This window comes from Anoplophora glabripennis, unplaced genomic scaffold, assembly GCF_000390285.2.
Source record: "Anoplophora glabripennis isolate ALB-LARVAE unplaced genomic scaffold, Agla_2.0 scaffold182, whole genome shotgun sequence".
Classification (NCBI taxonomy): domain Eukaryota; kingdom Metazoa; phylum Arthropoda; class Insecta; order Coleoptera; family Cerambycidae; genus Anoplophora; species Anoplophora glabripennis.
In genome coordinates this window covers 141953-162401 of record NW_019416287.1, presented here as the reverse complement: position 1 = coordinate 162401, position 20449 = coordinate 141953, and the positions used below count along the sequence as shown (strand labels likewise).

The 20449-nt window shown below is 31.7% G+C and overlaps 5 protein-coding genes across 8 annotated transcripts; 1 reads left to right on the top strand and 4 right to left on the bottom strand.

Annotated features, from left to right (window-relative positions):
* Positions 1 to 53: 53 nt before the first annotated feature.
* On the bottom strand, positions 54 to 6607 carry LOC108910988 (ceramide kinase). 3 transcript variants are annotated; one of them, XM_018715793.1, is made up of 7 exons: positions 6469 to 6607; positions 3952 to 4225; positions 3671 to 3892; positions 2771 to 3109; positions 1028 to 1258; positions 504 to 966; positions 54 to 425 (listed from the first exon to the last, which is right to left on the bottom strand). In XM_018715793.1, exons 2-7 carry the CDS (start codon positions 4067 to 4069, stop codon positions 344 to 346), a joined length of 1455 nt encoding a protein of 484 aa, XP_018571309.1. In that variant the 5' UTR covers positions 4070 to 4225; positions 6469 to 6607; the 3' UTR covers positions 54 to 343. The 3 variants fall into 3 exon arrangements, with proteins under 3 accessions (XP_018571309.1, XP_018571310.1, XP_018571308.1); XM_018715794.2 differs by lacking the exon at positions 6469 to 6607 and having other exon boundaries at positions 3671 to 3859; positions 3952 to 4380; XM_018715792.2 differs by lacking the exon at positions 6469 to 6607 and having other exon boundaries at positions 3952 to 4379.
* LOC108910954 lies at positions 5888 to 6475 on the bottom strand. Its single transcript, XM_018715741.1, has 2 exons — positions 6195 to 6475; positions 5888 to 6135 (listed from the first exon to the last, which is right to left on the bottom strand). Exons 1-2 carry the CDS (start codon positions 6310 to 6312, stop codon positions 5888 to 5890), a joined length of 366 nt encoding a protein of 121 aa, XP_018571257.1. The 5' UTR covers positions 6313 to 6475.
* A 1837-nt stretch (positions 6608 to 8444) lies between the features above and the next one.
* On the bottom strand, positions 8445 to 11504 carry LOC108910987. Its single transcript, XM_018715791.1, has 5 exons — positions 11172 to 11504; positions 10429 to 11089; positions 9699 to 9942; positions 9499 to 9643; positions 8445 to 9223 (listed from the first exon to the last, which is right to left on the bottom strand). The coding sequence occupies exons 1-5, from the start codon at positions 11286 to 11288 to the stop codon at positions 8849 to 8851; spliced, it is 1542 nt and encodes a 513-aa protein (XP_018571307.1). The 5' UTR covers positions 11289 to 11504; the 3' UTR covers positions 8445 to 8848.
* A 476-nt stretch (positions 11505 to 11980) lies between these two features.
* On the top strand, positions 11981 to 12913 carry LOC108910973. Its single transcript, XM_018715761.1, has 3 exons — positions 11981 to 12208; positions 12275 to 12623; positions 12683 to 12913. The coding sequence occupies exons 1-3, from the start codon at positions 12114 to 12116 to the stop codon at positions 12821 to 12823; spliced, it is 585 nt and encodes a 194-aa protein (XP_018571277.1). The 5' UTR covers positions 11981 to 12113; the 3' UTR covers positions 12824 to 12913.
* Positions 12914 to 15761: 2848 nt separating this feature from the next.
* On the bottom strand, positions 15762 to 19788 carry LOC108910967. 2 transcript variants are annotated; one of them, XM_023457439.1, is made up of 7 exons: positions 19665 to 19788; positions 18819 to 19581; positions 16844 to 17427; positions 16617 to 16784; positions 16425 to 16565; positions 16195 to 16356; positions 15762 to 16130 (listed from the first exon to the last, which is right to left on the bottom strand). In XM_023457439.1, the coding sequence occupies exons 2-7, from the start codon at positions 19559 to 19561 to the stop codon at positions 15922 to 15924; spliced, it is 2007 nt and encodes a 668-aa protein (XP_023313207.1). In that variant the 5' UTR covers positions 19562 to 19581; positions 19665 to 19788; the 3' UTR covers positions 15762 to 15921. The 2 variants fall into 2 exon arrangements, with proteins under 2 accessions (XP_023313207.1, XP_018571271.1); XM_018715755.1 differs by having other exon boundaries at positions 16632 to 16784.
* Positions 19789 to 20449: the final 661 nt, after the last annotated feature.

Sequence of the window (20449 nt, the reverse complement as noted above, 5' to 3'; positions counted from 1 at the left end):
CTTGGTTCCTTGTTCCCTTCCCTTTTGGTATGGATTGAAATAAAAAATGAAACTATCATTAAAATAAAATTTTTATTAGCCATACTTGGAATGAGCATCAGTCTATAACATATAGAGCAAATATTAAGTATAGACGGCCTTTATACAGTAATTAATAAAAAATAGTTAACAGTATAAATTAACAACATCCAAGAAAACAGGAATGACTTAACAGTAAACCATGTCCAAGATTTTTCCCTCACAGTTTCCATACTAAAGTATGAGCAAGTAATAATACTTAGATTTCTCATAATAAAGTTGAAATAAATACTGAGTTAAATACTAAAAATATGGGCAATAAGGCTCAGAATCCACAGCAGGTTGATTTGGGAGGAGCATACCTTGGACTACCACGACTAAAAATTGTGAGCAATTGACAACGCACCCTGGAACGAAAGGTTAAAATTATTTAAATATCCCATTATAATTTTCTAATGTAAACTATAAAATATAAAGTTTCTTACTTCGCACGAATGTTTGTCTGATGCTGAACTTCTCCATCACAGTTCCACCTGCTATGCCCCCCTACAGCCCGGAAGCAGAACTCCCGAGCGCTGACTGTTTCCACAAACGGCAAGTCCTCAACGGTTGAATCTGCACTTGAAAGTCTTAATAATAACCTTAAATTATTTAATACAGTAGTATGTTTTACTAGAACCAAATGAACCATGCCGTCACCCAGATGGCTGTAGGGTGCTATACCTTTGGGACTGCGACTGCAGGCGCAACTAATATTGGCACCACTCACCATAAAAAATTTCCCTGACAGTGTCTGCCACTTACAACCTAATTTATCACATTCTGTTTTCTTATTTAGTTCACATCTTTCACAATTTTCTCTGCAGGTAGTCTCCTCAACACTTTCTGATTCTGAGTAGACGGCAATTTCTCCCTGGTAACCTTTATTTCGCACCAACTTTTTGAAACCTAGAACAAATAATTACGGAATCATTTACGCTCAGCAATATTTAATCAAAAGATTAAGTACCTGAATAATCGTATCGTCGAGGTCCCATCCAACGATACTGATCACTGTTGTAAGCTACATCTCCTAGGTAGCCATAACTTAATACACTAGCATATAATCGCAGTAGGCTATGCTCATCATAAACAGAGACTAAATCTAAACCCAGAGAATCTCCAAATATTATATGTAACACTGCTGTTGTTGGATCAGTAGTACCATGGATACAGTAAGCTATAGTATCAGTACTACCACCTAAAAGCATCTTTAGTTAAAATAACTTCAAATTAAGTAAACTAGCAGTCTCTTTATCTTACAAGAAGAAGGTAAGATAGTCGAATTTTTGTAATTTTTGATATTTATGGTACGTGTAGTTTGGACCTTGAATAAGAATTTCTCGAAGTAGTTTGATGCAACGTTCATAAATTACCGAGATAATCGATTTTGAAGTTTTACCTGACAGCTAAATCCACTAGATGTGACACATTCTTCAACTGGGAGCGTGTCCTAATTGATAGCGTTCAGGACTGACAGTCACGAGATCGCTGGTTCGATTCTGTCGCGTAACATATATATTTTTGTTTAAAACGCACATATGGTTTTTTATTTTTTTTCATCTCGAAAATTATGAACAAACGAAATATTATGAGAACTGTATGAAGGAATATTCTTCAAGTGTTTAATTAACATTTTGAGCTAGGTTGCGTGGGTCGTCCGTGTTCAAAAAGACCGCTTACAGAACACACCTGCTCGGGCATAAAAAGTTTTGGTAAATTCCACAAAGGGTAGAGAAGCATCGAAACTGTGTGATGAAAGAACAATCTTTCAAAATGTTAACGAAATTTGCTTCGACGTCGATATTTTGAAAACAAAATGCGCCTGTAAAAATATTTACACCACATGCTAGATGCTTAAAAAATGTCTGCTTCCCATGTTTCTATGATAATTATCATTCTGGCTTATGCCACACTGCATAAAATTTCAAATACTAAAAATAAAATAAAAAACCTACCTGACCTCGTTTATTTTTTTTAAAGAAACTTTATTGTTAATTCATAATAAATATTGTTTATCAACCAATTTTGCATTTTAATGAAATATTTGAAGAATATTCCTACATATACATAAGTATTTATTATAATATTTCGTTTGTTCATAATTTTCGAGATGAAAAAAATAAAAGTCACACGATGGACTCGAACCAGCAATCTCGTGACCGTCAGTCCTGAACGCTACATTGGTAGGCCACACTCCCAGTTGAAGAATGTGTCACATCTAGTGGATTTAGCTCTCAGGTAAAACTTCAAAATCGATTATCTCGGTAATTTATTAACGTTGCGTCGAATTACTTCGGAAGATTCTTATTCAAGGTCCAAACTACACGTACCATAAATATCAAAAATTACAAAAATCCGACTACCTTACCTTCTCCTTGTTAGATCTGAATTATTACGAATATTAGGTACTGTTACAACTTCAACCTAATAATACCTAATTTTTATACATTTTTTTAACTTCATGGTATAAATAATTTGTATTACTGAACAAATTGTTATAACCTCGGAAGTTTATTCAACCTTAAATAAAATTAAAAACATACATTTACTGACCTTGTACACGTAATAAAAGTTGTTTAATATTTAATCAGGTACTCTGGTATATAAAGGTTATTATATTTGTTATATTTACTATATTTGTTCCCATAATAGTGATTAAGTAAAATTGAACACATTGAAATATTTACAATTATAAAAAGTATGACGTTACCTGGTATTACACCAACTGGTATTTTGGGCTTTGGCAAGTTTTGGTTTATATCATCAGCATCTATACCTCTTAATCGACATTCACGTAAAACTAGTCCATTAAATAACTCAGAAAGAGTACCATCGCCACCAACACAAGCTACAGAATCAAACATATCTAAGTTGTGATTAACAATATAATCCTTAATCTGATCCTTCCTCTGGGAAATATTTACTGTAACTTCTATACCAGCGACAATGAATAAATGTTTTCCATATTTTTCATATATCTGCAAAGCATTTCTCTTTCCACCAAATGGATTTACAAATAATAATAAATGCTTTGGCCTTTTTTTTAAACCTAAAATATGTTAATGAAATGAAAAACGTTTTCTTTGGGTTTTCTAACTTCTATATTGAATTTAGCTATATCAAAATATTCCAAGCTCTTAAAACAATAAAAACAATGGTAATACAATAATATTTTATCAAATCCTTTTATCATATACTGATCTTTTAGATAAGTTGAGAAAAATATGTCTACAATGTACAATAGAAAAAATTACGTTGCTGGACATAAAAAGCTGTATTCTGCAAAGCTTGCTTGAAATATTCTGTTATAGGTAGCCACAATGAAAGTAATTGTAATACGATTATGTACAAGCCAGAATCCATTTTTTTTAATAATGTTACAGTGAATTAAAAGAGGAAGCAAGTAATATAGAGAATAAGTATTATGAAGAAATAATAAAAACTTACAATGCGTATATATGTTAACTAAACTAAAAAAATTAATACTTAATTTAATCGATTTGAAGGTAAATGTAAAAATAGTAAAAAATAACATGTATGTAAAAACCTGATATATAAGAATTTCAATGCCAACAACATAATAATTACGAATGGGAAGGTAGATACTCACGTTGTAAATAATTTTGTAATGTTTTAATCCATGTTGATACTTGTAAAGGGTCTGAATGTTTTAGCGACACATTTTTATAAACCCATTTAGCATATTTTCCTCTTTCTGAATAGTGAATGGTAAACGAATTGGGATCTATTTGTTTGTTTTCTGATGGATGGGTATTCCTTAAATAATTGTGTTGAACGGCTATAATGTTTTCAATTGGTAAAGTGTATTGTTCTTAAAAAAAATAATAATAAATAAATATCACTAAATAAATATTTAAATACAGTACTCACCAGATGGAGGCTTCTCATTGTCCCAGACAATATTTCCTTTGTGAAAAATTATTCTCAGTTTCTTTTTACCACTGTAGAAAGTGCTTAGGAGCACAGAATTATGTATATCACTACACATTTCCAAGTTCTAATGAACTCGTTAATAAATAATTATAATACATCACATTTGGGTAACAAGTTACAAAAAATAATACTTATTCTCTCATGGTTCAATAGTTGCTTACATCTTCATTTAGTCGTTGAGTTTTAGTCGCCACTATTTCTGCAATTAAACCTGAAGGCCATATTTGTTAAACTGTCAATGTCAACTCTAGAAATATAGGTCGAACGCTACTGGATCAACACGAATGTCAACATTCATCTAAATCCATGATCCATTTCCACTTCCCACACTTGCTTTCCAGATTCGTGTAACCCCCTGTCCCTGAAACTACACTAATTATTGCTGGGGACGTTTTTATGCGCATGCGTTGATATCCGCGGGACATTTTAAATTCAATTTAAAAGTTTTCAAAAAAGATGTTGACATGTTAGAAAAATTACAGCTATATGAAGTATAATTACATTTTGTCAAACANTTTAGCTGTCAGGTAAAACTTCAAAATCGATTATCTCGGTAATTTATTAACGTTGCGTCGAACTACTTCGAAAAATTCTTATTCAAGGTCCAAACTACACGTACCATAAATATCAAAAATTACAAAAATCCGACTACCTTACCTTCTCCTTGTTAGATCTGAATTATTACGAATATTAGCTACTGTTACAACTTCAACCTAATAATACCTAATTTTTATACATTTTTTTAACTTCATGGTATAAATAATTTGTATTACTGAACAAATTGTTATAACCTCGGAAGTTTATTCAACCTTAAATAAAATTAAAAACATACATTTACTGACCTTGTACACGTAATAAAAGTTGTTTAATATTTAATCAGGTACTCTGGTATATAAAGGTTATTATATTTGTTATATTTACTATATTTGTTCCCCTAATAGTGATTAAGTAAAATTGAACACATTGAAATATTTACAATTATAAAAAGTATGACGTTACCTGGTATTACACCAACTGGTATTTTGGGCTTTGGCAAGTTTTGGTTTATATCATCAGCATCTATACCTCTTAATCGACATTCACGTAAAACTAGTCCATTAAATAACTCAGAAAGAGTACCATCGCCACCAACACAAGCTACAGAATCAAACATATCTAAGTTGTGATTAACAATATAATCCTTAATCTGATCCTTCCTCTGGGAAATATTTACTGTAACTTCTATACCAGCGACAATGAATAAATGTTTTCCATATTTTTCATATATCTGCAAAGCATTTCTCTTTCCACCAAATGGATTTACAAATAATAATAAATGCTTTGGCCTTTTTTTTAAACCTAAAATATGTTAATGAAATGAAAAACGTTTTCTTTGGGTTTTCTAACTTCTATATTGAATTTAGCTATATCAAAATATTCCAAGCTCTTAAAACAATAAAAACAATGGTAATACAATAATATTTTATCAAATCCTTTTATCATATACTGATCTTTTAGATAAGTTGAGAAAAATATGTCTACAATGTACAATAGAAAAAATTACGTTGCTGGACATAAAAAGCTGTATTCTGCAAAGCTTGCTTGAAATATTCTGTTATAGGTAGCCACAATGAAAGTAATTGTAATACGATTATGTACAAGCCAGAATCCATTTTTTTTAATAATGTTACAGTGAATTAAAAGAGGAAGCAAGTAATATAGAGAATAAGTATTATGAAGAAATAATAAAAACTTACAATGCGTATATATGTTAACTAAACTAAAAAAATTAATACTTAATTTAATCGATTTGAAGGTAAATGTAAAAATAGTAAAAAATAACATGTATGTAAAAACCTGATATATAAGAATTTCAATGCCAACAACATAATAATTACGAATGGGAAGGTAGATACTCACGTTGTAAATAATTTTGTAATGTTTTAATCCATGTTGATACTTGTAAAGGGTCTGAATGTTTTAGCGACACATTTTTATAAACCCATTTAGCATATTTTCCTCTTTCTGAATAGTGAATGGTAAACGAATTGGGATCTATTTGTTTGTTTTCTGATGGATGGGTATTCCTTAAATAATTGTGTTGAACGGCTATAATGTTTTCAATTGGTAAAGTGTATTGTTCTTAAAAAAAATAATAATAAATAAATATCACTAAATAAATATTTAAATACAGTACTCACCAGATGGAGGCTTCTCATTGTCCCAGACAATATTTCCTTTGTGAAAAATTATTCTCAGTTTCTTTTTACCACTGTAGAAAGTGCTTAGGAGCACAGAATTATGTATATCACTACACATTTCCAAGTTCTAATGAACTCGTTAATAAATAATTATAATACATCACATTTGGGTAACAAGTTACAAAAAATAATACTTATTCTCTCATGGTTCAATAGTTGCTTACATCTTCATTTAGTCGTTGAGTTTTAGTCGCCACTATTTCTGCAATTAAACCTGAAGGCCATAGCTTGCAATTTGTTAAACTGTCAATGTCAACTCTAGAAATATAGGTCGAACGCTACTGGATCAACACGAATGTCAACATTCATCTAAATCCATGATCCATTTCCACTTCCCACACTTGCTTTCCAGATTCGTGTAACCCCCTGTCCCTGTACTATTCGTTTATGCTACTTCACCACACCACAGACCACAGTTTAAAGAAATTGGTTTGTCACTCATTACTCAACAATTTAATCATGGAAAACCACACATTAATGCTGGGTTTACACATAAAATACGTGATTATCATTTTTACCACAACAAAATGATATACAGACGAATTAAATAAGATTTCTGCAAAGCTGTTGGAATAAATAGAGAGAATAAAGACTGCTATTTATCCGCGCAAATACTACCGTTTTCCACGACTGTGTAGCTCAAATGGGAAAATTATTAATTTAACAAACTAAACCTGTACCTACTAACTTAACTGCACACATGAACTATTCAAGGGTTCGCAAACAAAATAGTATAGTGGTATTGGGTGAGCTGAGTGGGAAATTGACATGATGCATATTAGTATATCACTTGCAAGAAGAGCGCCAGAAGAAAGGGCCCTAGCGGGCGGGGCCCAGCCAGGACAAAGGGAGGTCCCACAAAGCACCTACACCGGCCGCATTTGCGGTCGGGGTAGACGACGGATGGGGCCCACCTACGAAGGCTGTCCAGACCTACACGAGATGAGGCAGGATAAAGAGGGATAATCCCCTTCGATCCCAAATCATTGAGGCCAATTTCTAGCCATGGAATAATGGCGCGGTATCAACATCCGGTTGCTTTAGGTCTAGCTGGTCTAGGTAGGTATGTCCCTTTGTTGCAATTTAGAACATGTATGTATTATATGGAGAAGCATGTAGAGAGAAAAGAACTCGCTCTCTCATTTTATTTTTAAGACTTCAGACACAGAATAGTTTTCTATTCTGGGGATGTTATGATGTTAATGCCTACATGAAATATGCGCACAATGCGTCCTGCGTACGAGTAATTTGACTGAATGTTTTGAATTCAAGACGACAGTAAAGCGGTTTACAAAAATTAACTAGAAGCAGTGGCGGCTGGTGCTGGGAGCTCTGGGGTGCTGCCCCCTTGAAATTATCATAGTAAAAAAATTTAGTTTAATGTTTTCTACATAATTAACTAGATTAGATTTGTTATTTAAATTAAAAAGGAAATGTTAAATTTGTATAATGTAGTCAGTTAAACTCGACTTGCAAATTTCGTGTGCAAAACTCTGAATACGTGGGCTCCTCTAGCTCGCCTCTACATCCGTAAAGTGTTTACAGTGGTGGCCATGGTTACCATTGCGCAGCAGTGAAAGACATAGTGGGAGTACCGAATATTTACTATGCAGTTTGTGCTCTGTGTAGTCCAACCATTACCAAATAATAGCTATTCACTGCTTTTTTTCTTATATAAGAAGTGGATCTTATTTGTGGAAGGGCGAAATGGGTGGTGACTATTAGACGCCTTCATTATAGCGATCTTTATCTATCGCACGGATTTCTATGACTTTCTTTATCGCTCTCACGTAACGGCCGATGAACCATGGGGACTTTCCGACCCTGTATATAAATTGGCAAGCAATTGTCTGTTCTGTGTGCTGCTACATCATTTAGCATTACATATTAAAATGTAAGCTTTAAACAAACGCATTCACTTGACAAGAGTAATGAAGTCAGTAGAACCACCATCGATCTTATATTTTATGGAACCATTGCTAAAATTTATAGCTAAATAAATTACCGATAGATTTAAATTTCGTCAATTATCAATAAATGGAAAAATCGAAAACATGAATAATTTTTCTTGTTTGTAAATATTAATTTAAACATTAACAACTAACAGTTCAGTCATCAATCACTGAGTCATTTAACTAAATGAAAAAATGTAAGGGTATTAAAGTAAATTTTGAGATATATGCGGTAATAAATTTATTAAAAAAAAAATTTGAAGTACAAACTAAAATCACAAATACAAAGCTACACAGAATGGAAGAAATAAATAATTTAGTCAAAATGTTAATGTACATTTGACTGCTACTACAATTTAAAATATTAATAAAATATACGATATGTATACTAAGTTCACTAATTCGTCATAACGCTAAAATTTCCTACTTATTTAATAAAATGTGACTTTAAAATTGTAAGTTCATATAAAATATGTGGAGAAGTAAATGCTTTTTTTCTACATAGACTTGTATAAAATAATCACAGTATATAATTCAGACCTTATTCTCTAATAAGAAAGTACGAGAAAAATAACTGCTCACAAGGTATTGCACGTTAAATCTATCTATATTAAAAATATTTCGCAACTGGTACTAGACATATCATTGTAAAATATAATCTTTATAGTTTTTTAGAGATTTCATCTGTTTTTTTAATTGTTTTATCAGATCTAAAGGTTGTACTAAAATAGATATGTCTCTTCCTACTGAATTAAGTCTATCACGAACTTGATTTTTCTTAAAAAATAAATTTAAAGGACGTCCATTTATTTCTGTAAGTACCCAATTCGTAAAGGATACTCCATCGCAAGTCTTCGTTTTAGCTGTCAGACCATGCCTAGCTGCAAGACTATCTGCTTGTACAGTTTCTATTACAGCAGTGTTATTTTCTTGTACAATTCCCAGAGACTGGCCCTCTGATTCACGATGTATCACCAAGACTTGACCATGAGGTACTCTTTTTATAACAATGTTAACCTACAGATGAGATGTTTTTAAGATTTTTTACTTTTATTCAGAGTATATAAAGAGTGTCCCAAAATTTACGCAAGAAGTAATTCTTTCATTATTTTTTAAATACTGTTCAATAATGAAAACGCGTTGCTCTTTCGCATAGCGCTCCATTTTTAATAACCCTGAACTGTTAGTTGTCACGCTTTCTATTTCCGTTGGCAACACTTTACCACACAAATAGCATAAAATTCAAATTTTGCATGAATTTTGGGACACCCGATACTATCTGAATTACTTACAAAAAGACCGCAGTAGTGAGAGTGTAAAATTTTATGAGCTTCTGCTGCCGATTTAATACTAATGCCTTCTATGCTTATCAAACGGTCTCCTATATGTAGAGCATTATAAAGCATAGGGTGTTCCTTTTGTTTCCAGCCACATATCCTGTACAAAATTTTTTAAATATATAATATATCAAATATTTTTGTTAAGTTATTACCAAACAGCATCAAAAGAGTCCACAAAACCAATTGAACTTATGCAGTCCTTTTTCCGCAGTTGGATTCGTACTCCACTTGGATGCTTCATCTCTTTCTGTAGCTGTAATACTTGCTGCTCCCTCAGTGTCTTGTATGGTTGTGGCGGAGGCTGTAATATTCTTGGAGAACAACTAGCTGACCTTTCTAGTAACCTGTTGTTTTCTATCCTCTCTAGCTGCCTATCTACATTTCTATTGGACGGACCTATAACGACATTAAAAATAATTTACGTGTTAATCAAGAAGTATAAATTAGTTGTTTTAAATTAAAACTATTTAGGCTACCTTGGAGGCCTCTAAACTTCAATTTTTATTAACAAATATGAATCATTTGTATAGAAAATGCTGTAATAATAAAGCTTAACGATAGTTACTTGGCACTTCGGTAGTCTGAATTCTAAGCTTAATTGGGTGATTCATGTTTCATCTGTAACTGCAGATAGGTATCTTGACACAAATAACTGCTTGTCAGTATTAATGAGTCAGTTGTTCTCAAATCGCCAATTCAATTTATTGCAAAATAACAGGATTGTCAGGATAAATTTCTAGTATTGCTTGAACATTATGTTGTTCAAACATCTTTCATTTTTGATATATTTAATTTAAAAATGCCATTAAAATTATAGATAGATATAAAGTTACTTAATGGCTAAGGGAAAAAGGGTTGTCCATTATTTAATATAATACCAACCTGGCGTTTGTTGCATTTGAAAGAGCAATTCATAATGGGTGGCTGGAGTTCCTTCTGAAGCTGAAGTTGGGGCACTATTGTCTAATATATTCAAATTTTCAAAGTTAAACACATCATTCGATATCCTTGCACTTCTAGGCTCACTCGCATTACTGTTTCTTCTTATCAATCCACTACTTTGAGATTCAGATCTTCTTCTTCCATATAAACTATTCATACTACCAGAATGAGGGGTTTCACTTGGACGTAATGGTTCGATACCAGGTAGATTTTCGGGAGGCACTTCAGGTGGAGGTGGTAAAGGTGATGTGGGATCTCTTGTTGGCAATAAAGGCAAACCTCGATCAGGTAACTTCGTGTACAAGTTTTCTTTTGGACTTAAAATTCTTAGTTCATAAAGCTTTCCTCTAAGACTTTCAACCCAGTCTAACATTTGTTCCCATGTCGGAGCTGCAAGTCTTATCACTTCAGAACTGAGGGTTAAAACAAATTCATATTCTTGCTCATGAGCACAAATTGTTGGTGAGATATGCTGCACATTATTCAGTGAGACAAACCACTCAGGTTTATGGAATACAGCTAGTTTATTGTCTACATATGTTTCAAGAAATGCATCAGTATCATCATGAACGCAAAAAACTACCCAGAATCTCTCCTTCTTCTAAAATATATTTTTTTATGAATATAATTCATCAATTACATACACATATTAAAAAAAGCTCTACAGTGTAATGTAATCTTACCTTTTTTGAATTAGTAGATGATATACGTTTCAGCCAAGTGTTTTTATGTATTTCTCGAAACATCGGGTTTTGAAACTGATTTTGTGTTTGAGTAGGCACTAAATTTTGTTCTGCCATTATATTTAAACAAATTAACTATTTCTACGATACACATTTGATATGAGATGTATTTTTATTAGTTATCATGATATTACAACTAAGTTTTTGCTGCACCTAAACTGTTCAAAACACTTCCAGGTAAACATATTGCTCTGATGCTATTACGATATAAAATTTCAACAAAATTGTAACATTACTAAAATCTTAATCCATGCAAACCCATTGACATATGTCAATAGGTCGAAAAATAACAATGGACTTGAGTGACAGCTTTATAGTCTTATTGATCCATACTACGTTTTATCCAAAACGTTGTATAAAAGCTAAAACAAAAACAAATGGACTATATTTTGTTTGTGTTCATAGTAATTTAAGAATATGCAAAAAAATAAATTTAAATAGTTTGGATTTAACAGTTCTCATATATGCAACGTATTTTACGACTCTTGGATATTATATAGACCTCATTGATCCTATAACAAAGAAATAAAAATTTGTTAGGAAGGATCAAACATTACTTACAATTAGATCGAACACCTAGAAACTATTAAAATTATTAGCACCTTTGTTTATATGGCTCATGGGTCCATAAGGACTACATAAACAGTTAGTATTATAAATCTTGTTTTATTGTATATCAGCAAGTTGTTAGCAAAGTATACAATTTATTTTTATATAAAAATGATAGCCCTTTCATAAGTCCCATAGATAAATTGCAGTCTTTGATCTTCCTACCCAACATCTTTGGCATGTGTGTAGAAATTGCAGATATAGAACTATGAAGTATGTCAATTTTAATTTTCGAAAAGTTGTATCGCTATCCTATAATATTTGCTAAAAAAAATGTCAGATTTAAAGAAAAGGGAAGATCTAAGTAAAATTAATTTGATACAGTTAAGGGAAATACTACAGCGGGAAAACGCTTTATTAAAAAATAAGTATGTACCTATATTAAGAAGTAATTAGAAGTTACTCCTTTATTAAAATTTTATTTTTGTTTGCAGTGCATTAATAGGAAGATTACCAGATAAAGGAGAGTCAATAAAAAGTTTTAGAGACAAAGTTGAAAAGGAAATAATATTTCGTAAAAACCTAGACGATATTGAAGCGACTATAAATAAGTTGTCTTTAAGCGAGAATGAAAGACATATACAGAAGCTCTGTGAAATTGAGAAAATCCCAGTAAAAGAGAGGTATAAACCATTTTCCACTTTAAATAAAGCCAAAGAAGTTCAGCCAGACAGTAAAGTTTTTAAAATAATGGAAGACTGTGCTCATTGCAATAAACCAACAAAGCTTATCCCACTGTCGGAATCCATAGATATACTTAAGAAACAAGATGAAAGGATCAGAGTAAGTAATTTAAAATAGTAAGGGTATTACAATTTACGTGAATATTTTATTGAATTTAGGAAGAACAACTAAAAGCAAGGCATCGACGTATTTTTGAAAAATTAAGAGAACTCGACGAAAACCAAGCAAACGAAGAGAAAAATTCTGAAACTAGCAGTTCAGAAGGGTATTCGGAGCCAGAAGAAGAGGAACATGGTTAATACATATAACAGTATACATTTTGTTTTTATTATTTTTAAATATTTATTTTTGTACTAGTTTATATTCAGTGGTGTTATTTTTGATAAATAAATTTTGCAGTTAATCAGTTCTTAATAGTTTTATAACTTTACTATTTCAGTGGTTAAAGAAATAAGGGACCTGTATATTTTGTGTTTCCGTTTACACCTCACATAACTCGTAAAAAGTAAAATAGACGTGACATCATTAAACGAAAATTTCAAATCCACTGTCGGATGTACTAAATATTTAGAATATTTTAGTCAACTTAAGTGCATCAGTATCACTCACAGTAAGAAGATAGTAAGGTCTATACCAGTGGTATTCAAACTGGGGTTCCGCACATGCAAGTGCAAGTAAGTCGGCACATAACATAAGCTGGCGCAGCGTTCTTCGCGTTGGTTACGTTGCCTTTCTCTTGATTTTTGGCCTGTGCGAAAAATCATTTTCCACGTACGTAGCGACAAAAACAAAGTATTGCAATGCGCTTAATACAGAATTTGAAATGCGATTGCAACTTACAACAATAGCATCTGATTTTAACATATTATGTAAAAATATTCAAGCACATGCCAGTCTTTGAATAGGTATATTTACTCTTTTTTTAATTACTCAATAAATATTTACTTTAGTCTTACTTTAATTTTTACTTAGTGGAATATTTATTTTGTTAATCGTAGTATTTATAAATATATTAGATAATCAGTAAAAAATGTTTGAAAATTTTTTTAGGTGCGAGTTCCTCAAAAGAATCGAAATGTTGGCGGGGTTCCGTAAGTCGTAAAAGTTTGAAGACCGCTGGTCTATACTACTGCCCACTGCCTTACATTCTAGTTAAACAGTTCAGGTTGTACAGTTAAGTTATACTGCATATAAGTTTAGTCTGTTTTAACCTTCGGATGAACAACCTTTTTTTTATACATGGATGACCAAGGGTGGTCAAAAATGACCCCATTAGTTTTAGGAAATAAAAACATGTTTTCACAACTTTATTGTTATATTGTTTTATTAAATGAAGTAAGAAACATTACTAAATCAAATTTCTAATTCCAATTAACCAGAAAAAAAGTAAAAATGTCAGTCTGAACTTGCTGAATTAATTTAAGAAATTTGAAAAAAATACAGTTTAAGTCGCCACATGTATTACAAACTATGGTTTTTTAAATCTCTGAATGTTCCTTGCAGATAAAACGCTTGCATTTATCGCATTTCGATGCGAATTTTCTGTCGGAAGATCGACTGCAAATTTTACATTGGCCACGTTTCTTGGAATTTTCAGCTGGCTCTACATCTTCAGAATCTTCTGAACATTTCGATAGTGTCATATCTATGGCTGTTTGAACGTGTCCACGTAAGCCTTGACGCGGTCGGGATTGTATAAAGGGTGTAACTAGCTCAATACCCAAATCTTGAAGAAACAGCCTCTTTCAAAAAGATTTTCCTTTTTCGTCATATTTATCAACATATAGCCCAAATACATTTATTCCACCTATGTCAATGAAATTGATAAATGCAACTAGAGGCCACCGCTTTGTATTGCGACTGCATGAATATTCTTTGACCACTTTATCCAATAGAAATGAAACAAATGGAAGACCAAGCGGGGCGTTTTTGATCCCAAATCCAGAAAATATTATTTATTCGTAAAATATTGGGAATTTTTTTATTAGAAAATTTGAGGATACAAAGCATGATAATATAGTCGGATAAAAAAATAATTTAAAAATTGAAAATATTTCTGAACTTATTGAGAAAACATACATTGCAGTCAAAATTGACCCCCCTTAATCATCTGATGGATAAAACAATAATTCCCCCACTTAAGTCACTCAGCGCGGAAAACAGACAGACAAAATGCAGTTTCTTTCCTGTATCCCTTCCAACTTCTTTGGCCATCACTGCTTTCATATTTTTATAAGCGATTCCTTTAATGTTGCCAGATTAACCAACTAAATTGACAGATAAACAAGATATTTAATTGCAAAATTACGGTCTGAAATGTCAAATACTAGTAATTACTAGTTCATGAATTAAAAGTTATTAAAAGACTAATAAAATATTAATTAACCCTCGAGTTAGCAAAATTTTCAAATATGGTTTTGTTATTTCGGGTGTATAAATTATGTTTGGTAAATGAAACATCGTCTATTTCATGACAAATCGACTTATTTAGCTATGATGATGGTTTCCTTCAACTAACAAAGAAATCGTAGTGACCCCTAACAGGAGACACGGACACAATATAATACAAATCAGTATGAACATATGCTCTTTTTAATAATAGGTTTTATGAGGATATAGAATTGTGATCGTGAGCAAGTTATCTATATTGGGAAGGATTACGAGTAGATTCTTTTCATTTATGTGGGTGTATGATTGCAGCAGGATTTAATATTTCATAGACTGTTTCTTTGCATGTTTTCAGGTAAAATAGATATAGGTGTTCTTTTATATTTTAAATAACATTAAAAACTACATCTCTAACACAGATAATGCAGCATTAATTGAATATATTCATAATATATACAAACAGAAAATACATATTTAAACTAACACTGCTGTGTTGTAATGAAGTGGATTCGGAATGTATCTAAAAAAATATAAAGATTTGAAATACACTGTGATGCAGTTTTATTGGACTTTTAGAACCCTACTAAAAAAAAATCGATGCAGATATCGCTAACATCGTTATCATCCTATTTTAGTTTGCTGACAATATTTAATGATTTTCCTGATGTTCTGCTTAATGAATTTAAATACGTTTAAAAATATTTTAAATTAGGATAAGAAAAAAAATTTTAATATAACAACTTCCAATATTTAAAAATTATTTTTAAGAAATTATCACTATAAGAAATTGATATTACTTTCATAACAAAAATTTATTTCAAAACACAAAGAATATAAACGACATCTAGACATAAAATTAAAAAACTAAATATTAAAAATATTGTACCCTTTCATGTGTATATAATTAATTTCCAGGAAAGACTTTGCAGAAAAGTATTTACTGAATATAATTAAAAAAAGACAAATACTGTATTTGGTATGAATCACGTAGTTTTAGTTATGCTACATTTTATTTATCGTTGTTATGTTTAAAATAAATGGGGCCTATGTGACGGGAAGTGCCATCATCCATCAAAGCTTGACCTGTACCTTTCAAAAATCCCAGTAAATGCTTAGGATTATCTTGTAGAGATACCATTAATTCTAACTTTTTTTTAATTAATTCCTTTGATTCGCCCAAACCTACAGAAGAGTCGGTTTCATTTTTGTTCACGTCATCTAAGAAATAAAAAAAAATTAATACAATAAAAAAATTTCAAAATTTAATTTAATCTTCTAATACCTTCCATACATAAGTGCCTACTTTCAGTAATTTCTGCAAATTTATCCAAATAACGTTTATCACTTATGTCTATTTCATCTTTCCTTACTATTAGTGCATTTTCCTCTTTCAGAAAAAATTCCTTGGATTCTTTTCCGTTATAATTTATATTATTTTTATTGTCTACAAAATATATTGAAAAATTATTCATAATAGTAATGTAAAAAAGTGTGGTTAATCTTTAAGCTTACCTAGGTGCTTTTTTTCAATTCCCTTTTTATACTTAGGTTTGTCTTGAACGTATTCCATTAATTCTAACTCATGACCTTCTTTTTGAATTAATTCCTTTTCACCCACACTCGCAGAAAAATCGATTTCATTTTTGGTAACATCTAAGAAATAAAACAAAATTAAAATTGCAACAGAAAAATTGAAAGGTTTACTTAATTTTCTAGTACCTTCCGTACATAAGAACTTTTTTTCAATTATTTCTGCAACTTTCGCCTCATGGTGAAATTGTTTCACAACTAACTTGTTTTCCTGTGTCAGAACAAATTCCTTTTTTCCTTCTAAAGTCTCATTATAATTTATTTCTTTTTTACTGACATCATCTACAAAACAAAGTAAAATGAGAGTAAAATATTGCGAGTATTTTTTAAAATATTCTTACCTATGCGCTTCCTTCCAGTTATTTCCAAGGTCTTAGTGATAGTGATATATTCTTTTTCGACTACTGTTAGTTTGGCTTGCATTGTTTGAATGAGTTGTTCATATTTTAAATATGTTGGGCCCATGTGACAGTGACTGCCATCGTCCAAAAGAGCATTATCTGTACCTTGGAAAAATCCCAATAAACACCTAGGTTCATTGTGGTGGTCTATCACAGATTCTAATTCATTTTCCTTTTTGCAAATGAAGTTCTTTAGTCCTTCCCAAGACAAAAAGGAATTTATTTTGTGTGTAACATTTCTACCCATATGAGCAAATTTTAAATCAGTTGAATATCCTAAAAGGCAACTGGAGTCATTCAACTTCTTCCATACGGCATCTTGGTGAACATAATCACCCTCGCCTTTTAAACTTTCAAGGAAATCTTTTACAGATTTATGACCAGACTGTTGAGCCAGTGGAGCTAAAATTCCCGTTGGGCGTTTACCTGCTTTGTGACGGCAAAAAGAACAATTGCATATGTCACGGCATACAGGACACTTCCACATAGGGTCTTTTAATACTACAGCAACATCTTCACCATATCTAGGAGTATACAAAATGAATGACTGATTTAGTAGAATAAGTATTTTGTATTATTATATTATTTTGCAGTGTTTATGTAATTACGTACTCCTTAAGTACCTATGTTTCCGTAAAGAAATTTTTTGAAAAATATGTCTTCACAAATACTTTGGAAGATCCTTGACATGCTGGTAATTTAACCAAGTATAAATAAAGACTCAATGAACTTCTATATAATTATATAAATTAGTGAGATACACTGAAAATCCCACAATTTCAACCTCGCTGACTATTTTAGAAATTTGAGAAATGTATTTGATTCTTAATTGTATTTCAAACAGAAAAGGTTTTTTCTACTTTATAGGAGGTCGATCGGAACCCGAGCTGTTGGAGGTGTCAGTACTTGATACAATGAATGTCACTGTAGCAGGTTTGATTCTCGTGAGTGTAAGACCGTAGCTATATTCGTAGAGAGGAATTAGGCTCCCTCGCTTCAGGTATGGCAGGGTGGAAGACGTTGGCTTGGTTAATGTGAGAGATTGATACCAGTCGCTGCTTGATCGCCCCTCTAATTAATGAGGTTTTCCTCATTCCTGCACTGAATGAGCTTACCAACGTAAGTCATTCCTGGGCGCACATACAGACTACTGAATAATAATATGCCGTCCCCTCTCCCCCACAAAGCTCCGACTTCTGGGCTAATCCTTGCGATTAGAATGAGAGATATTATTATTACAAAAAAATTAGTCACTTTATAATGTTCATTACTTATTTTTAATTTAAAATAGTTTTACCACACTACTGAATAAACTGAAAATAACTGAAACCGATAAATATTATAGAAATTTTTTGTTGTAAATAAAATTTTAACAAGAATATAAAACAATACAATACAAAATAATCAATAAAAAATCAAATAAAACATCGCGGACGAAAGCAAGTGTGAAAGTTTCCAAGTCACTGATTTTATTCTGCTTAAAGTACTGTATTCAAAATTGTATTTCCAGCAAAAAATTCCTATATATTTTTCAACGAAATAAGTAGTTTTAAAATTACTTTTAATCTATGAAACTGTGGTAAGCTTATTTTAGACAAATACTCTGAGGTTCTTAGAGATGTATTTCTCACATCAAGAGCACCTGGTTGATGTCACTGCATACTAACTCGGTGAATTTTTACCTTTACTTAGTTAAGTCACAATTAAATTTGATAATCTAAGTTTATTTTACAAAAACTTTTAACACCCTGTATTTCAAAAACTATACGATTTAGCATATGTGTCCATGGGAACTATTAAAATAATTAAAAAATCACTAGCTTTATCATCTGAACATATTTAAGGATCATCTGTAGAATTAGATAAATATTTGAAATTTTTATATCAACATTTACATTATTTGATGCTGTTTTACCTATTTTCTAGACATACTCCACAAAACTGTCCTCTCACTCCGACACAACTGAGACTTCTGCAGAAAGTTTTCTGATCTTTAGTTTTCTGCCTACATTGGTGACAACTTGTTCCTGTATCAGAATATACCTTTGTGGTCCCTTTTCTAGCAATATTGGCTATCATGTTATCTGTAATATCTTCTACTGGAACAATTGGTGTTCGAACTGTATTATGAGAAGATGCTCTAGACTTTTTAGGATGATAAATAACTGTTTCTAAGTCGTAATAATCATATTCCTGTGATCTTTTTCTTTTCCTATTCATTTCAATTTCATCGATCAAATCTTCCTTGAAAAAGACTGGTGGTACATTTTGCAACCTACTGGATCTACGTTTCTCAACTGGAATACTAAACTGTCCTTTGTACTGAAAGGAGGGATCTCTTCTTGGTTTTGTAATTTTATTAATATTTGATTTTTTCAGTTCATTTGCAGAAGCTACAACATCGGCATATTCTGGATCATTCATAAGTTTTGCTAAAAATGCATCTCTTTCTTTTATATTTTTCTCACGTAATAACTCCAATTCACTTTTTTCCCTTCTATAATCATTATCAGAATCGCTATTTCTTGCATTGGAATCATTATCAGATTCAATTTGTTGTCTGTAATAAGTTTCTTCATAGTCCTCTTTTTCGCTGTCATATTCCTCATCTTCAAAATCACTATTTTCCCCGAGATAATCTCCACCAAAATTATTCATCTTGTCACTAAAAACTAGTACTGAAATATAAAAAAATACATAAATTAATAATTTATTTATATCAGTTGTAAGATCGAAAAGTATATTAAAAAATAACACTAACCTCGTGAAATGCCTAACAAAATATAGATAAGACATAGATCACAAAACAACACGATACATGAATGTATTAGTTGTTCATTTTTTCTATTTTGTAGTAAGCTTACAAAGAATTATGACAACCGATAGTGATTAGTGAATGCTAAAAATAATATTTTGGCGGGAAACTTATTAGATAAACTTTTGGCAAACTTTTACGTTGAGCTCAGAACTGCTTTCAATATTTGCTGTATCGCATTTGTACCGGTTACCGGTTAAGCTGCAGTGCTGCCAACTCTGACAAAACAAAATTCCAACAGCTAATTATGAAATTTCCCTTTCAGATACAAATTTTCCCATAAATTTAAAGTAAGCAATTTTAGGTGAAATAACATGATTTTAATATTGTAAAATGTTTTAGTCTGTAAAACACTTGGTATAAAATAAAAACTTATTTTGATTTTGCAAAAATATTATAAACATAAAACTGCTTTTTTAAGTTCTAAGGGGTTAAATGGATTTTTCATTTACAATACATTGTCTAAAAGTTGGTTTATAAAACAAATCAATTTTTAGTTGTATCATAAATAAGTATATATCTTAGAGCATATACTACTGGAAGCAGCGTCCCAGTGGCCGCGCCGCGCGCGCCATTATTCTATGGCTAGAAATTGGCCTCAATGATTTGGGATCGAGGGGGATTATCCCTCTTTATCCTGCCTCATCTCGTGTAGGCCTGGACAGCCTTCGTAGGTGGGCCCCATCCGTCGTCTACCCCGACCGCAAATGCGGCCGGTGTAGGCGCTTTGT

Bases quoted from the DNA above. Each gene is read 5' to 3' on its own strand.
- LOC108910988 (XM_018715793.1), bottom strand. From the start codon at position 4,069: ATGTGTAGTGATATACATAATTCTGTGCTCCTAAGCACTTTCTACAGT. The intron at 3,893-3,951 runs GTGAGTACTGTA...ATTTTTTTTAAG, and splicing joins CAATGAGAAGCCTCCATCTG to AACAATACACTTTACCAATT. The intron at 426-503 runs GTAAGAAACTTT...CTTTCGTTCCAG, and splicing joins CAGACAAACATTCGTGCGAA to GGTGCGTTGTCAATTGCTCA.
- LOC108910987 (XM_018715791.1), bottom strand. From the start codon at position 11,288: ATGGCAGAACAAAATTTAGTGCCTACTCAAACACAAAATCAGTTTCAA. The intron at 11,090-11,171 runs GTAAGATTACAT...AATATATTTTAG, and splicing joins CATCTACTAATTCAAAAAAG to AAGAAGGAGAGATTCTGGGT. The intron at 9,644-9,698 runs GTAATAACTTAA...AATTTTGTACAG, and splicing joins GACTCTTTTGATGCTGTTTG to GATATGTGGCTGGAAACAAA.
- LOC108910973 (XM_018715761.1), top strand. From the start codon at position 12,114: ATGTCAGATTTAAAGAAAAGGGAAGATCTAAGTAAAATTAATTTGATA. The intron at 12,209-12,274 runs GTATGTACCTAT...TTTTGTTTGCAG, and splicing joins AACGCTTTATTAAAAAATAA to TGCATTAATAGGAAGATTAC. The intron at 12,624-12,682 runs GTAAGTAATTTA...TATTGAATTTAG, and splicing joins AACAAGATGAAAGGATCAGA to GAAGAACAACTAAAAGCAAG.
- LOC108910967 (XM_023457439.1), bottom strand. From the start codon at position 19,561: ATGAATAATTTTGGTGGAGATTATCTCGGGGAAAATAGTGATTTTGAA. The intron at 16,566-16,616 runs GTAAACCTTTCA...TTTATTTCTTAG, and splicing joins GGAAGGTACTAGAAAATTAA to ATGTTACCAAAAATGAAATC. The intron at 16,357-16,424 runs GTAAGCTTAAAG...TATATTTTGTAG, and splicing joins AATTGAAAAAAAGCACCTAG to ACAATAAAAATAATATAAAT.
- LOC108910954 (XM_018715741.1), bottom strand. From the start codon at position 6,312: ATGTGTAGTGATATACATAATTCTGTGCTCCTAAGCACTTTCTACAGT. The intron at 6,136-6,194 runs GTGAGTACTGTA...ATTTTTTTTAAG, and splicing joins CAATGAGAAGCCTCCATCTG to AACAATACACTTTACCAATT.